This window comes from Pollicipes pollicipes, unplaced genomic scaffold, assembly GCF_011947565.3.
Source record: "Pollicipes pollicipes isolate AB1234 unplaced genomic scaffold, Ppol_2.1 Scaffold_4881;HRSCAF=5763_pilon_pilon_pilon, whole genome shotgun sequence".
In the NCBI taxonomy this organism is placed as follows: domain Eukaryota; kingdom Metazoa; phylum Arthropoda; class Thecostraca; order Pollicipedomorpha; family Pollicipedidae; genus Pollicipes; species Pollicipes pollicipes.
In genome coordinates this window covers 24,967,635-24,989,651 of record NW_023596576.1, presented here as the reverse complement: position 1 = coordinate 24,989,651, position 22,017 = coordinate 24,967,635, and the positions used below count along the sequence as shown (strand labels likewise).

At 54.4% G+C, this 22,017-nt stretch overlaps 2 protein-coding genes across 3 annotated transcripts; one reads left to right on the top strand and one right to left on the bottom strand.

Moving 5' to 3' along the window:
- Window positions 1-10: 10 nt before the first annotated feature.
- Swt1 (Swt1 RNA endoribonuclease) lies at window positions 11-7,617 on the bottom strand. The gene is made up of 10 exons (XM_037223271.1): window positions 7,539-7,617; window positions 5,522-5,704; window positions 3,266-4,657; window positions 2,738-3,002; window positions 2,425-2,592; window positions 2,005-2,205; window positions 1,657-1,736; window positions 1,066-1,246; window positions 285-374; window positions 11-33 (listed from the first exon to the last, which is right to left on the bottom strand). Exons 3-10 carry the CDS (start codon window positions 4,217-4,219, stop codon window positions 11-13), a joined length of 1,962 nt encoding a protein of 653 aa, XP_037079166.1. The 5' UTR covers window positions 4,220-4,657; window positions 5,522-5,704; window positions 7,539-7,617.
- A 339-nt stretch (window positions 7,618-7,956) lies between these two features.
- LOC119099960 (peroxiredoxin-6) lies at window positions 7,957-22,017 on the top strand. 2 transcript variants are annotated; one of them, XM_037223063.1, is made up of 6 exons: window positions 7,957-8,139; window positions 17,332-17,422; window positions 18,006-18,149; window positions 19,324-19,554; window positions 20,720-20,792; window positions 21,653-22,017. In XM_037223063.1, the coding sequence occupies exons 1-6, from the start codon at window positions 8,118-8,120 to the stop codon at window positions 21,782-21,784; spliced, it is 693 nt and encodes a 230-aa protein (XP_037078958.1). In that variant the 5' UTR covers window positions 7,957-8,117; the 3' UTR covers window positions 21,785-22,017. The 2 variants fall into 2 exon arrangements, with proteins under 2 accessions (XP_037078958.1, XP_037078959.1); XM_037223064.1 differs by lacking the exon at window positions 7,957-8,139 and adding an exon at window positions 12,601-12,708.

Here is a 22,017-nt window from a genome sequence, read left to right as displayed (position 1 = left end):
CAGGGGCGCGTCATCGGCGCCCATGACGGCGTCCTCGTCGCCGTCCGGCGGCGGTGGCGGGCGCACCGCTCGGCCGGCGCTTGGCGGCGACGCTGCCGCGGCGCGCCTGGCCGGCCGTTGCTCGCCGGGCGGGCTCGCCGACGGCGGCGGGCGCCCGTCCTGGACCGGCGCGGCGGCGCAGCCAGCCGGGCCGGTCCAGGACCAAGGTCCGAGCGCGGCCAGCGGGCCGGCTGGCGGCGGCGCGCCCTCCAGCAGGGCGGCGGCCAGTGGCCGAAGCAGCGGGCCGTAGTGGTCGGCCGGCTGCAGCTGCGGCAGCAGTGTCGCCACGCCGGCGCACAGCGCACGCTCCTCGTCCTGGGAGAGCACGGCCCGCGCTGGCGGCGGCGGGCGGCTAGTCAACACAAGCCGTTTACGCAGCGTGGCCTCGAACAGCACCGCTCGAGAGGTGCAGCGGCGGAAAACACCGCTCACAGAGCGCGGGGAGGGGAGCGCCAATCACAGCGCCGGTATGAGGAAACCACTCATCACGTGCATTCGTCGCCAGAAAAAAACGGCCAACGCTTGCATGAGGAAGGAAGGCTGACTCGTGTGTCGGCGCTATTCACATTCCCTATCGCATAGGACTTGCATTCGGAAGCGTTTGCTAGCCATGCCTGACACCTCAACATACGGGTTGGCTAAATACCCGCGATTTCATCAGAAGTATGGAGCTGCGCAGCTTAAAAAAACAACAACGATATGTATGGTGTACAAACTGCATCTGTACAGCAAAAGTATCGCATCAAAGCCGATGCCTTTCTGCTCTAAGCCCTTGATCACAAACAGCATCGCCGCAAGAACAGAGTCGCTTCTAGAACGTTGTGGGACCAATTGTCCACACTTTCCAAGTCATTTTATAAAATGGGGGCACCGCGATCGTAGCATATCGTCAACGGCGCACTTATTTTTTCAGCCGCAACGGGGGAGGGGGCTTTAGGGCGCACTCAGCTGCTGAGGCTATATGGCTTCAGCCGCATGGCTGGTTGGAGGCAAAGAGGGCGAAACGTGCAGCGGCGACTCACGTACTGGCCAGCCGGAGCATCTGCTGCCACTGTGTCCAGCGCTCGGCGAACACGGGCCGGAACACGGCCTTCAGGTAGGTGCAGAGGCAGGCGAGCAAGTCCCGCAGAGACCACCAGGGACGGCGCGCGCCCTCCATCGTGGACCAAGCGGGGCCGTACACCACCGCCATCTCCCGGCGGATCACCTGATGGGGGGGGGGGGGGTCAGCCGAGGTCGGCATGGCTCGGGGGAGGGGGTGTGCAAACCCCTGCAGCATTTGACAATCACCATGGCTCTGATCCTTTGACGGAAGACCGCCGCTGCATGGCAGGTCTGGAAACGTGACAGCAAGAGAACAGTGATGCTCTAGACTTCAGCTTCCCACTTCGGTGGAGAAGTTCCCTTCACATAACGCCTTCCTTACGACCCAATCTTGCGCAGGGAGTGCGTAAAGCTGAACTGATTAGTAAATGAATGACCCTACCAGGCGTCTATACATACACATATATATATATATATATATATATATATATATATATATATATATATATATATATATATATATATATACGCATGCATCACATATCCAAATTACGAAAGGTGGCCCTGACTTACATACGACAGCGCTTTCCGGAGCACGATCTTTGAGATGCACAACATATTATCCTTCGTTACGGGAGTGTTTTCAGCCGTGCCTGAAACAAGCCAGGGTCCGCCATATCAACTGCAGGCACTCGCAAAAAATCAACAAAAAAAGATCCATATCAACACCGTGCCAAGCGAACAGGAGCGGGTGCAAAGAACGTCAACGGAACACGGACGCCGCATGGCAGCCTGGGAGAGAGTCTGGTGTTTCTAGAGAAAGCACATAGAACGTACTTAAGACCGGCAATACGAGGGGAACTAGCCAGCGGGACTCGACTCAGGTTCTGCCCACGGCGCCGGGGTGCTGACGTCACTGACCGCTGCGGTCGGCGCTCTGCATCAGCTGCTGCCGGCTGGCGCCGCGCAGCCCATGTAGCAGCACCTTGGTCAGCAGGTTCTTGTCGTCCGAGAGCAGCATCACATCGCCGCCGGTGGCCAGGCAGCACTCCAAGATGGCGTCGTCGGCCAGGTGCGACTTCAGCTGGCCGCGCGCGGCCGCCGCCTCCGCCATCGTCTGGCCTGAGCGGGCGCAAACGCAGCCACGCCTTTGTTAGGACCGAGTCGAGTGGAACTGCCAGCACTGCCACGTGGTGTTAGCAGCCAGCGTCTAACGCGCAGCGACACAGAAGCATTCAAACAAATCTCGGCGGTACGCCAAACGTACAAACAAACGTGGAGTGGCGCACGTTTCAGTTGGCGGGTGCAAGTTGTGGACTAACCACCTGACTGGAACCACACCTTTGACGAACGGGTGGTGGGCCTGGAAACATTCGAGCAGGAAGTTGATGGCGGCGCGCGCCTTCTGCGCCACGTCTGCCTCGTGGCCGGCGCGGTGCCGATTGTCCTGCTTCAGCTTGTCCAGCTCCTGCACCACCACCCACGGGATCAGCAGCAGCGGCCGCGCGCCTGGTGGCCGAAGGCAACGTCAGCGAACAGCTCGGCAGACTCCAGTCCAAGGCCCGCCGTCCCGCATGGCCCCTGTTGCAGAGGGGTGCCAGCCGCGCACTGAACCTCGCCACGGCCCTCACCCCAGAAACAGCGTCGCGCTCACCGTCCAACAGCGAGTCTCGCACGTCCAGCACGAAACCGACGCCGTGGATCAGCACGTTCGTGTCGACGACGACTGTCAGCCGGTGGGCGGGCTCCTGGCCCGGCGACCCGGTGACGGTGCTCCTGTCCCGGCCGGGCACAGCCGTGTCCGCACCCCATCTGGGGGTGGGGCCAGTTGCGTCCGCGCCCAAGCTGGTGGCGAGGCTGGCCGTGTCCGTGCCCCAGTTCAGGTCCGAGATCTCACCCCGACCCCGGAGAAAGGCGATCTGCCGGAGCGCAAGGCACAGCGCAGGCCGTTATGACTGTAGCGTGCTCTTTTAGTCAACATGTCGAACGGATGTGAGACAGCTGTAAATTGAGGTACGGGCATTCGCATATCAGTGAAGCACATATACGTTAGGAACGTTCAGGGTACTTATGACGGCCATCATATGCCTAAGATCATTTCGGATCATGTTGTACTACCGTATCCGTAAGTTCCCGTACAAAATGCCCCCCACCCCCACCCGCACAAGCTGATATCAGTTACCTGTGAGAGGACCTCCTCCTCGTTGAGCTCTGGTCCATCGCAGTCCATCAGCTCCACTTGATCGTCTTCGGCGGGCAGCGACGACGCCGTGCCATCGTCATCGAGCGCCCTGGTCACGGTCGGCTGCCCGGGGGCGAGCACGGCGCCTCCTAGCCGCGATGTCTCGTCCCCGAACTGGGGCAGCGCGTCTGCGGACGGCAGCGCACCCGCAGCCGAGCGGTTGGCCGCAGGAGACGGACCGGCCCACGGTGGCTTCGACTCCAGCCCGGTTCGCGGCAGCTTGGGTATGACGTACCGCGGAGGCTTGGCGGCAGCCGCAGCCTGCGAGCCCCATGGCGCGACCATATCGCCGTGCTGTACATCTGTCTGAGTCTGGCTGCCGCTGGACCCGCTCGGGCGGCCCTGGATGGGACCTTCGGACTGAATCTTCAGCGCTGGATCGGCGCTGGCGGCTTTGGAGGGGACCGCAGCCGGGGTGACGACCTGGGCGAGAGAGTCCGTCGGCCGCTGCTTCCGCCGCGCTTTCTTGGGCTTGGGCTTAGAAGAGCTCATGGTGAGTGATGTTTCCGTAGATATGGATCCTCGTGATGCAGTGGTCGGGGTTTTCCCGGAAGGATGTTCTTTAACTTCGGCGGAAGACTTGGCCGAAGGTTTTGCATCGACGGGCGTCACTTTGTGGGGATTGACTATCAACGGATATCTAGAAAACGACTGCATTCGAGCCTCAATTTTGGCCTTTATGACATCCAGTTTCTTTTTTAGATTCTGTTCTGGCAGATCAGATGCACTCTTCACTGACTTTTGTGCCTTTTTTAATTGCAGCGCGACATTCTTTGGGTCCGGCTCACCACAAGGCTTCGCATTCCGGGTATCACTTTGCTTGTCATTGGGGGTGGCAATGTTAGAGACCGAGTTTTTGTCGTTGCTATCTTGAGCCGTTTGAGATGAATGCATACACTTCCTCTTTGCAGCCAGCACGTCGCTACCATCCGATGCATCCTCCGACGTACCGGAGTTCCGCTTGGACCGTTTGCTGGCCCGCGTCAGCAGAAAAGCTTGTCTCGGATGCGGGGGAGCGCTTCTCACCCGGCCGTCTTGCACCTGGAACCGTGCCGACTACCTGACCAATGCCCGTCTTAGTGGCAACAGCTCGAAACGAACAGAAGGATGCTGCCTGCGAAATACAGTCGTCCAAGGACGGGTTTGTTTGGGGCAGCTTCTTTGAGGTCCTTGAACACCATTCTGAATGCTTTGTCCTGTGGCTGCAAGCAGGTTTTGTTTTCAGAGGCTGTCATTGGATTTGCTTTTGCACAATCTTTGCCATCCAAGATTGTTTCCTTTAGTTGGGCAGTACTTGGTGCCAATTGGCTTGAATTTTCCAGATGTTCCAGGCTGCAAGGAGTAGGTAATGCTCAGACAACAAAGAAATGAGAAAAAAATGTACATAACACCCATATCTGTCATTCAGTTTGCCAACTTTTGAAAGCCTTCCATTTCCACAAATTTGCCCATTACATTTGGGCTAAAATGCTTGACCTGACTTACAGGGAGAATTCCACATTTCTTTGGGGGTTTTGAATTGAGACAGACATTTTGAGCATCATTCAGTGCAGTTCATAACTGTATGCTTTTTACCTAAAAACCCTGTTGTTTTAACCATACAACCTGCAGAGCTGTGCAGCTTTTTCATGTAGACTATTTCAAGTTCCCCTAAAGCAATCACACCGTGCAAAGTTTGTGCAAATACTGCCACAGCGTACCTAATACAGAAATAATAAAGCTCTGCCTGACAGCCAGTCAGGAATTTGGACAGTAGTACAAGTCATAACAGAGGTAAGACTGGAAATCAAATCACCTTACCTAATAGCACCCATGACAAAGATGTGTATGCCAGTAAACAACACAAAATCACAGGCAAAGTATACAAGAACACCACAAGAAAGGGTCAAAACATGCACATGTGAGAATATTACAGGTACACAAACACATACCAAAACATGCATACAGCCTCTCAAATGTCCTCCAATTGCATCAGCCCATTCCTACAGTGGCAACTTTGACATGGTCATCTGGCAGCAGCCTTGACATCATTCATGCATTTCAAGGCACAATCAAACAATGACATGAGTCAATTATTTGCTAAAAAGTGAAACTTTGTAACCCTGATATCATCCTAACCATCACAGCATAACCCAAGCATCATATCTGATGCTTGCCCCAATATCTTCACAAGTGGAGCACTCCCCTTAGCCTTACCTTTTCCATTTGTCTCATGCCCTTTTCAAAGGCCATGACCTCAGAGATACTCCAAAGAGATATATTCCTGCTTGGATTGCAGTAGTATGTTTTGCCATGTGACCTGGACTCCTTAGCAATCCAACCTTTTGGCAGGTATTGTTTGTTTGATGTTTTATCCATTCTTCCAGCAAAGAAATTCTCCTGAAATTCAGATTAAATTTGATTTAGCTGAAATTAGCTGAGCTTAAAAAGACTGCATCAAACAAAATGAAAAACATAGATAAGACAGTAGTAACAGCCTTATCCCTCAGAACAACCAGGGGAATAGAGGTTAAGTGAAAAAGTCTCTGGCAAAATCTTCCATCTTGAAGCCCATGTGCTTGGGTGGCACTAGATGTCATCTATGCAGCTCTGGGTTTCAACAGGTTTGCAAACAAAAGAACATGGGTTACAAAATCAAGTGCAGACTGCAGAAAACAAAGGAGGGACATAGTCTTTGTCAGGGAGTCCATGCACCCTATTCATTTGAGATATAATGAACACCTGCGAAATGCTAAAAACAAGACAGGGAATACCCTTTTCAGTGACCATTTCCTGGCAGAACATGCTCAGGCTGAAATCGAGGGAGGTATGGACCTTATGCTCCTTTTGGGGCTCAAGATCATCCGCAGAGCACAGAACCACCATGGACAGGAAAATAAGCAAACCTATTTTTGAGAAACTTGGTGACCAATTCTTAACATGCACGGCTCATCGTGGCTGATTATGCGAGCGGGATACACGCCTTTGTGTGCGATGAGTGCTAGCTTAAGATCATTTGCATGTGTAAGTGATGCCTGAAGCATGATGTGTGATGCCTGTTCAATTTCAATCATTAGCAGGCAATTTTGAACTCACTTCCACTTTTGTTTCATCAAATGCATGTTGCAGAAATATCAACCCACTATATCTCCATTCTCCTGGTTTTTCCCTGATGAATAAGGCCATTACTACTGTCTTATCTATTTGAATAATAATCCTTGCTCAGGCACTGCACAACTTATAAAAATGAAAAACAAATGCAGATATTTTCCAACAAAAATGACCATAGTGTACCCAATGAATGTTAAGTTATTGAGGAATGTGACACCTCAACCTAATTCTTAATTATATTTTATGACAAATCATCTTGCATTCAACATCATTTATTGTCATTCCATGCTACACATGTACATCATGTAGCTGTAAGGGCAGCTTCAGAAGCCTGGACGCATTGCCAGGTATCCATTTCATTGGCTAACAGTGGGATTATCCACGGGGCTATTGAATCTCACAATGTTCATTGGCATGCTGCCATGTTGGAAATGAAAAAGTGCATGTGCATAAAACACCATAAAAATCATAAAACAGGAATATTTCATCAACATCTTATCATCTTACTATCAAAATGTAATAATTGTGACAACAGCAGCGGTTTGTCAAACATCACTATGTAACACTGATGATACAGGTGCTAATAGGACATGGTCTGTAGGGGGTTGAGTGGGGAGGTTTTCAGGTAACAATGGTATGGTTAGGTTAGGTTAGGTAAGGTTAGGTTATCAAGTTAGGTCAGTTTAGGTTAGGTTAGGTTAGGTTAGATTGGGTCAGGTTAGGTAAGATTAGGTTAGATTAGGTTAGGTTAGGGAAGATTATTAGGACAGGTTAGGTAGGCTAGATTGGGTCAGGCTAGATTAGATTCTGGTCTTCTTTAATACCATCTTTAAAGACCATATTCTCAAAGGAATCACATGCTGGACATGCTGCAGCAATAGTGCCTCTTATTGCTACCCAATAAAGCATGAGCGTTGCATCCCTGGAGCACTCAGACTTTTGTTACTGATATGAAAATTTGAAGGTAAGAATGTAGATGTACCTGCTTTGATGTTTAAAACATTTGCTACCTTACAGAGGACGATTCGGGCAGAATGCTCTTAAGTAACATAAGGTACCAATGTCAACCTGCACCAGGTAACCTCATCAGGTAGGGTCATGGAACAGGTAAAAACAGTGATACCTCATGCACAGAAGTGTTCACGTATGCAACTCCTGACGATCATTAGGGACTCACTTCCAACTATAACCTTTCCACACATTTATCATTCATTAGCACCCAATGCGCACTTTATGTAGCATAGTCGTAGTTTATGTCGACAAGCAAGGGAACAATACCAAAATGCATGCTTTGAAATAAACTTAGGCTTAATAGCAATAAATGTATCTAAATTTTGAATTTTATATTCACTTAATAAGCTAAAATACTACCTTATATTTCGGAAACACGGCATATAACAAAGCTTCCTATTGAATAAAGAATAGCTGCAAGAAGTGCACTATTTGTTTGTTAATATGGCGCAGAAAAACATTGTCTGCGCAGCAGAACCACATTGACGCGGCTTGGGATGGAACTGCACTGGGCGTCACCAGAGCGATTGCTTCGCCGGTGATGTTTGCGCTGGGATTGTTTTGCCCTGGATTGCAAAATTGTGAATCCTAGCGGAAAGAGATAAGGACGACTTTGAAATAGAGCGTTATCCATACTTTTGGTTAAAGCCCTTGAGTGATAACTACTTGGCATACCTAACTGAATCATTCCATGTGTGACTCACTGTCGACAGGTGAGGCGCCACGCATGTACCGGTATTACCGGCGTAGTTTTCGCATCGCGTAAAAATGGCTTGGTCGACCCTGTCAGGTATGTCAACTTTACAATGTTTTAGTCATTGGGTTCACAGATTCTGGTGCATTGCTTCACACAAGCTGAGGGGCGACAGAAGTCCTCTGATTTCCTAGGCCAGGAAGGGGATAGCCACTTGCGTTATTGTTTCTAACCAACAACCGCAGGATCAATATCTATTTTTCAGAAAGTTGGGAGCTCACCCCATTTCCTCTCCTCGTCTCCTCGCCCTGCACAAGGCTTGAATGCCCTTCCTTTTTTGACGCAGGTGGGGGTGGGCCCTGCTGTCGGTGTTTCGCACCGCTTTCAGTGCCTCCTCCCTTGCCAGAAACCGGTCAAATGTCTCCAACGCCTCCTCCAGCTCACCGAGGGTAGTAAAGGGCTGCTGGATCCGCCTCAGCTTGGCTGGGGCCACACTCCGAAATCGATAGCCGAATAGGGACAGGTATTGGCCGGCCATGGGTGTACCGTGAGATGGCTAATCAGTCAGTCCCTAAACTTCTCCCTCAGCGGGGCGAATGGGTCGATTGGAATTCTCCTGGGACCCCGGTGGCGCCCCGTTAGACTCTGTTGGTCCTCGAAGGGCCTAAAACCGGCCGAACGAATGCAGCTCCTTAGCGTGTCGCGCCAAAAATCGGATGACTTTGGGCCTCTTGTCAACAAGGAAGGGACAGGATGCCGGGGTGAAGGGTCCACGAGCAGACAACAAGAGCTCTTGGGTTATTAAGATGTCCGTGGTTGGACAAGTTTTAGAAGCCATCGCGCTGTTCAGGAGCCTTACACTGTTGGAGGGGACACGTTGACTTGCTGGGCACTTGGTCGTCCGCAGGTCTTCCAGATTGGTCTTGGGCTGCTCCTATTTGCTCGGAGAGCCCTGCGCTGTTGGGAACCCTAAATGTGAGTCTGCTGGAGAACTTGATCGCTCAGGAACATTCCACTGGATCTTGCCAGTGACTCCTCCGAGGGCTATGCGGTGCTGCCTGGGGCACCACCGCATCTGCCGTGGCACTTGCGATCGATCTGGGGCTCTTCAAAGTGGTCTTGGCTGCTTCTCATTTGCTCAGAGACACTGCGCTGTGTCCTATGAGTTGGCTTGCCAAGACACCTGATGCCAGGGGATATATCTGCATTTGTATAAAGTTCTTCTCATTCGTTTCCATTTGCAGAGGACCCTGCCTTCTTAACAGTGGCACTTTCCGCCAACCATCCGGGATACGCTCGATCGTTCGCCACCTGGGTAGTCTTGGGTACTTAACATTTGCTCGTAGTACCCTTCACTGCTGCCAGGAGCGTTTCAACACGCCGCGGCACTCCGATCGCTCAGGGGCGCTTGACATTGGTCTCGGGTCCTTCTCATTTGTTCGAAGGCCGCTACACTGATGTTTGGCCCTATAACCTAACCGACAACACACTACCGACGCTCAGCGGCGCTGAGCGTGGGTACCAAAGCAGAGGCGCCGCTTGGTCAGCGGCCATTCTGTTACTGGCATAGCGGTTTTCCCATATATCTCCCTTTGCGGAGGCCCCTACGTAAGTTCCTGTCGGAGGCACTCTCTTAACCTGTCCTGAACCTGTATCTTAACCCGTCGATTGCGCAGGGGCCGGTTGGCTAAAGGGCCGTTGAGTGACTCAGTACCTTATTGTTGGTGGCCCTACGTGCTCACCTTCATGCAGGGGCGTATTTCGCAAAGTGGGACCCTCAGAATACGCCTACAAACTAGTTTCGCCATAGATTTGGTCCACGTTCTTCTCAAACTTGGGGAGGCTGGAGCCCAAGCTTGGGAAGGGGAAATCTCCACGTCTTAACGTGCCCCGGCATTCTTGATCTCTCAGGGGCCGTCTACATTGCTCTTGGTCTTTCCCTTTTTCTCGGAGAGCGTGGTCTTCTGACCGCGATGCTGTTGCTGTTCACCATGTGCAATGTGAATTGCTCAGAGCACATAAACTATTCCAGGATTTAGATTGATCCTCGGAACGGATTAAACAGCCACAAACATCAGCATGACTAATCGAGATTTCACATGACGTCAGTGCTGACGACAGTTTACCGTGCTGACATGCAAATACGAAGATGGATTTTCCTTCTTAAGTAACGCTTTTCGGGTCGACCTGATGCGTCTCCCACGAGTTTTGAAGAGCCAAAATGTCAGGTCATACCATTACATTCACGACGTTAAACCACCTGGCATGACTGGAAGCTACACACGAAAACATCCACGCGCCGTACACTATCCGGCACTACAGCATTCAGGGCTTGGATTCCGTTTGATGTTGCCACCTCCCACTGCGACAGACTCAGACTTCACATACCGGACGTTTAGAGTGAGGGCATTTTTCCAACTGGAGCGCGCTAAAATAGCCGGCCAATGTGTGGTCTGCCACTACCAGTGTGCCGGTTCAGGCGCGGTGAATCTGCCGATCAGGAAGAAGACACAAATGTTGCAAAGCGTCGTTCCGAAAGCAGCACAGTGCACGTTACAGTCATCCTGCAATACTGGGTGTTGACTTCAGCTCCCGGGCCAGTCACCGTGACTGTTAAGATCATCCTGCGCATTCCCGAACTCGCTGGAAATAGGTGAAGTAATGTGATGATGCAATACCGTCCACGCTGTTGGTTTCCATGTTAGTCGTCAGTGAGTCAGCGCCCAGGGGAATGTTGTCTGCTGGTGGTGCTATAATTGCGTAATTCGTTCGGAGCATGCATGGGAACGTAGCCGGCTTCGGCTTCGCAAAGCCGCAGTTTTTCTTCGATTACTTCGGATTCGACTTTGGCTTTGAGCGGTTTTTTCACGAATGGCTTCGGCTTCGACTTTGACTTCGGCTTCGTGCCATTTTGAACGGTTTGTTTCGGGTGCGGTTCAAATTATGGCTTTGGCTTTGATTCCACGCGAGCTTAAATTGGTTCAGCTTTGTCACGTTCATCTCTGTCTGTGGCTGTGGGCTTGCCGTTCTGCTTCGCAAAAACAGCCTTATACCGTTAACCAAACATGCCACACAACCGTCCAAGACTACGACTTGCTCATGGCTGAAAGGTAAAACCAGCTGGTCATTCTGCTGACCAGTATACGCCTGACGGCCGCCAGAGAACTAACTGGCCGAAGTGTTGTGAAAAGGCTTACACATAAGACAAGCACGATAGTCCGAAACATTTAGCATGTCTAGTGCTAAGACTTGGTTAAACCAGCTATCACATTTTCATCGCTAGTGCTAATCATTCCGCGGAACCCTCGTGATGTTCTAATCACATGCATTTTTGGCACGTAAAATTGATCTCGGCTGCGTAAAACAACGCTTTACGGTAGGCTCGGCTTTGGCTTCGGCGTTGTAGTTTTGAAGGGATGGGTTTGACTTTTGCTTCGTGTTTCTTAAATTCCAAGCCGTTGACTTCGGTTTCGGCTTGGCGTGTAATAATTTCGAAACCACTGGATTCGTACTTTTCGGCTTCGGGATTTAGAATACACGAAGCCTCTGGTTTCGGCTTTGGTTTTGCAATCCCGAGCTTGAAAACCAATAGCATCGACTTCGTTTTCGGCTTTACGCCGTTGTTTTGACTTTGTATCTGGCTTAAAAGACAGATTTCTGGCTGCGCCCTCCCCCACCCCCCCCCCCCCACCCCCCTCACCCCATGCTTGCTACTTAGGTTCTCATCATGTGAAATGTACAGATAAGACAAGCAATACAGGATACACCAAGGCAGCAAAGATTGAGTGCAGTGGAAAATAAGGAGATTACAGAATCGGGACGGCTGCACAAGTTTAAAGGAAAGTGCTCAACATACTTTAACTTAAAGGCTTATTTGCTGTATTACTTACGAACATAAAGAAGTGCATGTTTGTTGCATTTTGCCGAGTGCCCATCGTGGCGAAACACATCTGCTGAAAATGTGATTTGATTTAATTCGTTGCTGGCCGATTCCGTGTGCATTGTAGGAAATTCGGTTGTGTTTCTTAACTCGATATCGCCGATTTCCCTTGGTTTATCTCACAATCGTTTAAGAAACAAAAAGGCGTGACGCGTCGCCTTGTCGTGGCAGAACGTTGAAGCCTCACGTCCCGTAGGCCAACGGTCCGCAGGCCGCTGGCACCACGTCAAGTGTAAAGTTGCCCACGCTCACCAGGTTTCATTGTGGACTGCTGAAGTTTCCGGGAGGCAGAACAACGCCATCAAAAACCAAGGGTATCTGCACCCATACCGGCGAGAGTAAAGCAGCCTTATGTTTCATTGGATTTAACGGCCGTAAGGCGACCGGGCTCGGCGCTGTGCTAAGTCCAATACCATTTGGGGTGTGTGCTGTATCAGTCCCCGACCTTCCGTGAGGCGGCGCATGACGTGGCGCCTGCCGTGCCGGCCTCGTGGCGGCGGCGGCGGCGGCTCGAGCCAATTGCCGGCATTCGGGCCGCCCGGGGGCGGCCGCGGCCGGCGGCGGACGCCGCGCCGCGCCCAGCCGTCGATCAGTAGTGCGCGTCAGCGGGAGCGGTGAGGGTCCTGGCAAGGCGGTATCGGACTGCAGGTGGGTGGGCTGGGTGACTGGCGCGTGTGCCACGGCTGACGGCGCGTTTGGACGCGGGTGAAGAGTTTGCCGGCATGCGGGCTGTTGCGTGACGGTCGTTTTGGGGTGCAGGACTCCGCAATCACTGTGTGTGACTTTCCGGTTGATTTCATGGCGTGTCCCTTCTGGCCATGATGGCGTCGCATGGCTGACGAGTTGAACGCTGCCAGGCGGTTCGAACGTTATCTAGAGCAGAATCGCCGCAGTTTGAAAATGGCCGAACACCTTGACGTGCGTGGGCCTGATGCTATATCGGTATGGATCGCGTGTTGAACACATAGGTATCGCCGCGCGGGGAGGGCATCAGACTCACTTGCCCCGATGCCACAAAATGAAACCCTATCATATACGAAATTTGGAATGTTCAGATTTTCGAGGCAAACGAGAGAGCATGTATCTTTTCGGCTCCCCACTCCATTTGTCCTCTCTCCACACAAGCATTTTTTTCCTTCCCCAGCTAAAAAAACTCTGGTGCCTCAATGAGTAGGACGTTCCGCGAGATATAGCGTTGTAGCAGAGAATCGGAGCCGCAGGTGTGGGTCGAAAGCCGGTAGAGGGAGTCTTAATAAGGCTTATTTCCATAGTACTTCACCACAGTAGTGACGAATCGCTCCTGAAGCTTCATGGACCTGATGCAACACACCGAGGTCCTGCACGGAAGCTCGTGCAACCGAGCGTGAGAAGCGGCTGCAATCGAGCCGCAGTCTATGGGGGCCGAGCTGCATACTCTGGCATGCTTCACTCATGTTCCCATGCACCCATGACAAAATTCCAAATGGCTTGGCTGCAGTGAAATTCCGGTCCGCGCGATAGGTCACGCGTGCGTAATGCAAGTAGGTTGTGTAGGAACGTGATGTTTATCGCGCTTTACGCAGCCTTAATCATATCTTATGGGTAATGGAACCACCCGGCCAGGACCACGATTATTGATCACAGCGGTGATGGCACGCTGCTGGGTGTCGATACCGTTCCCATCTGCAGCTGTGGGGCTCGAGTGACGGCAGAACACGTGCACATCACCGAGGTTTGGTACTCGCACCTTCGCTCGCACTCGCACTCGCACCTCGCACCCTGGTCTGAATTCCGATCCAGATTAGGGGGGCAGAGGCCGTCTGTTTTATTTCGTTTCACATCCTAATGACCGTCTTCCTGAGCCCTCAACCGTATCCACATGGATCACAACTCTACCTCACTCACCGCGTACCTCCCGCTAGTTTGCACATGCCTCCCGTTGCTTTTGTGACGTTAGCTCGTTCCATACATTCACGGCCCACCAGCCAGCCTTGCTCATCATCTGGTTTCCATTCGGAACACCTGCTTTACACCTGAGATGACGGGAACTCTTGGTATTGTGGTTCAGAGGGCGATGTACCCGTTTCGGTCGAAGAGACCCTCGGGTCGCACGAGCCACGAGACCCGATGCCACGCAAAACCAGTCCGGGCGCTCCACGTGGGCGCAGGCTCCATCGATGGCGGGGCTGAAGTGGGCCGCGTGCGGCTCAGCCGACCAGATTGGTGAAGAAAGAAATCCGTTTTGAGACAACTGGGCAGACATACACTCGTAGTTGCGTTCGTTGCAGCCTATCCCGGGCGCCGTGAGCCTGTAGATGCGGTGATCCGGCCGGCAGTGCGGCCGAAGGCTGGTGCGGGCGGCGCGTGGTCAGACCCGAGCGGGCCGCGGCCGCCCCACCTCCGCCTGCACCAGCCCCGGCGCCATGTGATGCGCCGCCGCTCTGGCGCCGCTGGCTGCGTCCCTGAGCCCGGCCGGGCAGGACGCACCGGTCAGGGCTCGCCATCTCGAGCGAGCCGGGTCTCTCCGCCCGGCCGCCCGACGCGCTAATGAGCGGGGCGTCCTATCGGCGGCGTCCATTGGAGGTCCGATCTGGGATAAGGGGCGGGCGGGTCCGCGGACAGCCGGAGTCGGTGGGAGAGAGGCGCTGAGCGGCGGGCGCCGACCTCTCGCTGATGAGTCACGCCCAACGGGGTGGCGTCGCTGGCGGGTGTCAGCGGCCGGCCATTCAGCGCAGGCAGTCCCGGCTGCCGACGACGTGCCCCAACGATGAAAGGAGGTCTCGGGCCGGGCTGGGAAGGATTAGAGCGAGCGATGTGGCAGTGGCGTAGCCAGGTTTTCGCTCAGGAGGGAGTGAAATCGGGTTGGTCCTGTTAGCGTGGGGACCACATTTCGTCGCTACAGGGATGCTGCTTTTTATTTACTTGGTGGTCACTAGGCTCGCTATCCCTTATTGATGTATTAAGTGCCCGTTTGTGGTGTTAGAATCTCTGCGATGTACTGCGATGGCTAAAAGCTCAACAGATGTATTCGACTGTCAAAGATTACTTCTTGATCTTGGCGCTCACTACCCAGAGAGGGGGGGGGGGGGGCCTTAAATCCTAACCGTTGGCTAAGTCACCGCGATGTGGATTCGGCGTGACTGCAAACCTGTGTGGGGGGGGGGGGGGGCACCGGGCATGATGACTTCCGCTGGTCCGTCATGAACAAATGGCATATGCTCATTATGGAAGTCACGAGGGAATTTGGCCTATCAAAGGTATGTTTGTATCCTCTCTGTGACGAACAGGAAATTGCTGTTCCAACATGCATGTATTGAATCCAACAAAGCCGGAACACCTTGAATACGGTCAATTTTAAGCTTTGTCTTTGGGCGCAACACAATTGAACTGCCGCCATCGCGAACAAGTGAACTGCTGCCGGTTAGCGTTCACTGTCCATATGGCTCCTGTGAAGGCCAAAATATTGCAGGGGTCATACAGCAGAAGGAGAAGTCACTGGTGAAAAGAAAGTTGTCCAATAACTCAGCAGAGTATATATACCGCGGCTGTACTCGTTTCACCCTAAAATGATGGCCTTGTGGGCCCAATACATTCAACGTAACTTGTCATCTGCTGGCCGAATCCGGCGCACGTGAGCAGGCGTTGCACCAAAACTGTACTTAGGTGTAAACGTGTACTCAGAGGACAATGATTGCTGGAGCATGAAGTCACAGTCTGAAGAGCCTCGCATTAGTAGAAATATAGGATTATCCTATGCTGCTTCACGAAAGGAAGCAGCCTGAACTCGCCGCCCATTTGGGGACGGGGTCACGCTCGTCGGTGACTGCAGGAGGTCGGGTGTCGCCCGCCGAGAGAAACCAACCTGATGTGGGCCTGAGCCCACGCTGGACTCGGGTCTCGGCGCTGTTTACGTATTGGATATCCGTTCAGGTCGCGTTCGCTGCCGCACGGACTGAGCTGTGGCATCCGGTGTTGTGACTATTGGGAATGCAGTGATACTGTTTCCGTCCCATGCGCCTCCGCAAATGCTGTGTAGGTGTGCCAGTGTCACTGAGGTCAATCGATTGGAGTTCGAGATATCGTTAAACATAACGCAGTTGCCTGACAAGGTAAACAACTCTGTGCTGAATGACCTTGGACCTCGTTCGGCCGAATTCTACTTTTCACGATGTATATAGCAGACCTCACGTACTCTATTTCGATTTTGCATCTTAAACTGTTGCAAACTGCAATCACTCGACATCATGAACAGCTGCCCTCCGACGCTTGGTATAAGTGCCTTGCATCCTTTTTCACATCGTGCTGCCATGGATCGTGTATTTGGTCGCACAGTCCGTGTATTTTGTCGCGCTGTCCGTGGATTTTGTCGCCCAGTCCGTGGATTTTGTCGTCCAGTCCGTGGATGTTGTCGTCCAGTCCGGGGATTTTGTCGTCCAGTCCGTGGATGTTGTCCAGTCCGGAGGTTTTGTCGCCCAGTCTGTGGATGTTGTCGCACAGTCCGTGTATTTTGTCGCCCAGTCCGTTGATGTTGTCGTCCAGTCCGGGGGTTTTGTCCCCCAGTCCGTGGATGTTGTCCGGTCCGTGGATGTTGTCGTCCAGTCTGGGAGTTTTGTCGCCCAGTCCGTGGATGTTGTCCAGTCCGGGGGTTTTGTCGCCCAGTCCGGGGGTTTTGTCGCCCAGTCCGTGGATGTTGTCCAGTCCGTGTATTTTGTCACCCAATCCGTGGATGTTGTCGTCCAGTCCGTGGATTTTGTCGCCCAGTCCGTGGATGTTGTCGTCCAGTCCGCGGCCGGCGCTTGTTATACAGCAGTCCCATCTGGATCCGGCTCATCACATGACATGTTTATGCGGCTGGGTTTGTCCAAGGCGCGCCACGAACCAGACGTCCTGCCTGCTGAATGCCGACCATTAATAGCTGGTCCTGACCCGGCCGACTGACGCTTCTGTGCTTGGTCATCGGCACAAAAACTCGGCGCTCGTGCTCTTTGAAGGCCGCTGTCCGGACTCGTTACGTAACGGTCGCGAGGCGCCTTGCCTCCTCGCAGGGAGCATGATGCTCCCGTGAGGAGCAGCATGTTTTGTTTCCGTGTGCCAGCCTTTGAATCGTGGCCAGGTCGCGCGATGTTTCGTCTGACGTATGTCTCGCTCGTCCTTGTGCTGAAGCGGGCCGGTGATGTAGCGCGTCACACACACCGATCAGCCCCGGTCAGGCCTGTGCTTTGTCCCGGCCTGTGCGCCGCCGCCGGCCGCAGACTGTTCCGCCTGACCTCTGACCGGCGCCCCCTGCCGCAGGCGCCATGGTGCTGCTGGGCGACGTGTTCCCGAACTTCGAGGCCGATTCCACGGAGGGGCCCGTCAAGTTCCACGACTGGCTGGGCGATTCGTAAGTGGCCGGCCTCCGCACAGCCGTGCAGCGGTCGCCCTCCTCCCTCTCCCGACGACGGCAGGGTGGCGAAGCCGGCGAGCAGATCCGAGCCGGCGTCGGTCGGGGCTTTAGTCGAACGTTGCCAGGGATACGCCGCATTGGAGTGTGTCAGTAGCCTGGCATGCTATGTATCGATTTGGGCCCACTGTGAGGTCATAGTCGTGGTGATCCACTTCGTTTCAGCGCTACTATGATGCTCCATCATTAAAGCAGACGCTTTCATCCCTTTTTGTTTGCGCGTCTTAGACGCTTGGGAATGCAACCAAGCTTTCGACGCTAAGGCGTATTCCCGAGGCGCCTTTTGGTTATTCACTTGCAAGATCAAAGCTGCTATTCGTCGAATGTGCGATGTTTCGCCGACTTTCTGTTGCACGTGCGCCTAAGCTACGCCGCTGACTTGCGCCAGCCGATCGGTGAGTTGGCTCTCCTCGCATGCTGTGCCGCTCCCATGGGCGCACAATGGTACATCCGAGCACCGCGCTCGAGCCGAACCCGCCGTCGTCCACGTCGCTGGTCCAACCCCGGCCGATCCGCTCCGCAGGTGGGGGATCCTGTTCTCGCACCCGGCCGACTTCACGCCCGTCTGCACCACCGAGCTGGGCGCCGCCGCTCAGCTTGCGCCCGAGTTCGCCAAGCGCGGCGTACGCATGATGGCCGTCTCCTGCGATGGCGTCAACTCGCACAAGTGAGGCGGCCTCCGGGCCGGCACGCGGCGGCGCGCGGGTCTGTGTGACGCCCGGGGTGCCGTGTGTGGACTTTGTGGCGTGGGTGGTCCGTGTGGTGCCCGGGTGCCTTGTGTGGACTGTGTGGCGTGGGTGGTCCGTGGTGCCCGGGGTGCCGTGTGTGGACTGTGTGGCGTGGGTGGTCTGTGTGGTGCCCGGGTGCCTTGTGTGGACTGTGTGGCGTGGGTGGTCTGTGTGGTGCCCGGGGTGCCGTGTGTGGACTGTGTGGCGTGGGTGGTCTGTCTGTGTGGTGCCCGGGTGCCTTGTGTGGACTGTGTGGCGTGGGTGGTCCGTGGTGCCCGGGCTGCCGTGCGTGGACTGTGTGGCGTAGGTGGTCTGTGTGGTGCCCGGGGTGCCGCGCGTGGACTGTGTGCGCTGGGCGCTGGAGCGGGCCTGTGTGTTTTAGCTCCCCTGTTGTATGTCGATGCTGAGCGGTCAGTAAACTGGGCGCACATGACCGAAGTTTCCAGTCACGAGAAAACACGTGCTCTGTGGGTGACTATCATTCGAGTTGACGCCAGTCTGATGTAACAGCGCTGCCCCCCAACCCAGCTGTTTCCTGACAGGGTGGGATCGTTGCAGGCCTTAGTACCTGATAACATACTCGTTTGCGTCATGTGGCGTCTCAGTTGCGGTTGAAATGCGGTGGATCACTTCTTGCGCAGTGCAACAACGCCCGTATCTCCGGAATGCTGGAGGTGCAAGCTGCATGGTCTATCGTTTCCATTACTCATGGCAGTGGCAGCTGATGCAAGCGTAGAGCAGACCAGATGATGCAGACCGCGCGTGACTAGTTGGTCTGCCATTTTCGAACTCAACTGTTTAGCTGGTGGACTAAAATCACCACATTCCTCCCTTTACCCTGACGTCATTCGCAGAGGCAATGGGCACCAACGAAAGCTTTTAGACCACACGTTTCTCGGAAGCTTCGCATTTAACTGTGCCTGGGTATTTCACGTCATACCGTCCGCTGCCTGCTGCCCAGCGTACGCCAGGCTCTGGCCATGACAGCGGCACAGCCGCACATGACCTTAAAACATCGTGTTAAGGTTATTTATGTGTGGCGGCATGGTCGAAAGACCTACGTCTGCCGCCGGCCGCCGTCACCGACCGTCGCCCGGCGCCCTCGGCTGACAGGGACTGGATCAAGGACATCGAGGCGTACAACAGCCTGGGCGCCGGCCGCTTCCCCTACCCGATCATCGCCGACGAGGAACGCCATCTGGCCGTCCAGCTCGGCATGCTGGACCCGAACGAGCGCACCGCCGACGGCCTGTGCCTCACGGCGCGCGCCGTCTTCGTGGTGGGGCCCGACAAGAAGCTGAAGCTGTCCATCCTGTACCCTGCCACCACCGGGCGCAACTTCCAGTGAGTGGTGGTACGCCTGTGGCCGGGTGTACGACGGACATTCTGGGGCATAATCGGTCACGGGCAGACGCGAGCAAAACGCCCGGCCAAAACAGCCCGCAACCTCCAACGAGTGTTCACGCTCGTCTAAAGCTGTCCGCCCTGGACCCGGTCGTCATCGGGGTTGACTTCCAGCGAGTGTTGCCGTGCGACTCCGGACGTTGATGATACGGGCCGGCACCGGCGGCGGTAGCGTGGCGCGGCTGCACCACTGCGCTGACCGGCGCCCGCCCGGCCGCTCGTCTGCCATGTCTGTACGTCTGTTGGGTCTACGCGCTCGCCAGAGGGCGCGGTCGACTGGGAGTGGATCGCGAGTCGTGCAGAGCCAGGTAAAGACGGGAACTCGCTGTAAACAGTAGCGGAACCTACCTCCTGGGCTGCGCGGATCAGCGGGTCATCGCGCATTGCCCCAACTGTTCAGACCGGCAAGATCTCCCTCCATGTGGGCTGGCCGACCCTCGTTCATGTGAGCTGACCTACATTCGTCCACGTGAGCTTACCGACCCTCGTCCATGTGGCGGGGGGCTCACATACCACTCCGCCAGGCCGCCCCGTCAGAGTTGCCGCGACAACTGTCATTTGACTAGAAACGTAACATACTCACGCTCACGGATAAAGACAACTCGGCGCTGTCCACCAGACGCGGCTGCACCCATGTTTATTAGATGTGTTCTGGGGGCGATAAGACGTCCAGGGCTCAGCGCCTGTATGCACCATGCAAACCATTCGTGCCGCGCCATTCAAACCAGTGCAGTGCTGCTGACCGCACGCTACCCGCGGCGGACGTGTGACTGCGCAGCATGTGATGCGGCCCGGCCGACAGGGCGTTCCAGCACGGCGGTCACGTCGAGTGACGCCACGCAAAACCCTCGTGTCGTCACCCGTGACGTGACGTGGCACATTTCAGCGGGCATTGCAGCTGGCCTGGGCGCCGTTCTGATTGCCGGTCGATGACAGTGTTCCGCTTAGTGAAATATGACACCTGGCCGGGTTCATCGGTCACGTTGCGTAGTTGGTGTAAGTGGGATTATGCATTATGTCGGGATCATCATCCGGAGGTGGCCTCATTAGTCTCGGGTGATATATTTAATGTTTTCGTCAGTTGTCACGTGCCTGTTGGTTTCAGTGAGATCCTACGTGTGATCGATTCGCTGCAGCTGACTGCCCAGAAGAAGGTGGCCACGCCCGTCAACTGGAAGGTGAGATCTCTGGACGTCTGCCGCTGTTCTAGCGAAACAACGGCTAGAACTCGGCTACAGCGTGGCGGAAAGGAATGCGAACGGGAGCTTGCGTCGAGAGCGCCCGCTTTCAATGCTACCGTGACATTTAAGAAAGATATCGTGCGCTGTGTCTGCTATGCCTGTGTCAGCGTAGAAGACGACTAAGGTAGGCGGTGCGGCACAGGGGCGGGGCGCAAAAGCTTGTGCAATTGTAAATCTTCCGACAACGGCAATATCAAAACCCAACAAGCGAAAGTACACGCTCTCAGAGATGGTAGTTTCCACAGCATGTCACGCCAGAGCATCATGCGGCACGTATTGAATTCACTTGAACTCGTGTGGCGCCTTGTCTACCACGGGCTTCAAAGGTAGCATACCCAACTTTTAAGCTGAAGTAAAGAAACACCACAGCAATGCCTCTCAGAGGTATCCAATAGCCACGCGCATTGGCTGCATGCTGTCCCAAACCCGCAAGCACACCGCTCATTGCATTGCCCTTCCCATATCTATGAGCTGCTCAAAGTCGTACACTTTGATGCACTTAAAGACGCGCCTAATTAAAAGCACCGCCTCAAGTTACGTGGTCATGTTTACGCGTCTGGCCGCAGCCAGTCAGAGGCGCGTCACAGGCTTGTGGCGTCACTGGGGCCTCGGCCTGCTGCATCAGCGCGGCTGATGTTTGTTGAATCCGTACGGCTGCGCGTATCTCTTGCAATAGTGGAGCTGACCTTGCAGCATGACGTACCGCGCGGAATGCCATCCACGCTTTGAGTTATGGCTGGCCTTGGCCGCCGCCCTGAAAATAGGCGAGTCACGACTGTGATCTGCTCCGTCGGCAGGCGGGCGACAAGTGCATGGTGCTGCCATCTATCAGCGAGGATGACGCCAAGAAGCTGTTCCCCGCCGGCGTGGAAGTGATCCCAGTGCCCTCCGGAAAGAAGTATCTGCGCACCACTCCGCAGCCGCAGTGAAGCCTGACGCAGTCTTCCGGCTATCACCTGTCGACAGCGGCCTGGCGGGCTTGGCTTATTTGTCCCATTGAAGGGACGGTGGATTCCACTGTTTCCCAGTGGTATTTTCATACACGTTTGTTTGCACGCCTCTGATCGCACCGTATGGGCGGCGTTCGTCGCTCGTATATCTCGCACAGCTGGCTGATGATGTGGTAATAAAAATGCGCCGTGAACGAATTTGCGCCAGGGAA

Bases quoted from the DNA above. Each gene is read 5' to 3' on its own strand.
- Swt1 (XM_037223271.1), bottom strand. From the start codon at position 4,219: ATGCATTCATCTCAAACGGCTCAAGATAGCAACGACAAAAACTCGGTC. The intron at 3,003-3,265 runs GTAACTGATATC...GCGCTCCGGCAG, and splicing joins AGGAGGAGGTCCTCTCACAG to ATCGCCTTTCTCCGGGGTCG. The intron at 1,737-2,004 runs GTCAGTGACGTC...GGCTTGTTTCAG, and splicing joins GCAGAGCGCCGACCGCAGCG to GCACGGCTGAAAACACTCCC.
- LOC119099960 (XM_037223063.1), top strand. From the start codon at position 8,118: ATGTGTGACTCACTGTCGACAG. The intron at 8,140-17,331 runs GTGAGGCGCCAC...CCCCTGCCGCAG, and splicing joins GTGTGACTCACTGTCGACAG to GCGCCATGGTGCTGCTGGGC. The intron at 20,793-21,652 runs GTGAGATCTCTG...CTCCGTCGGCAG, and splicing joins CCACGCCCGTCAACTGGAAG to GCGGGCGACAAGTGCATGGT.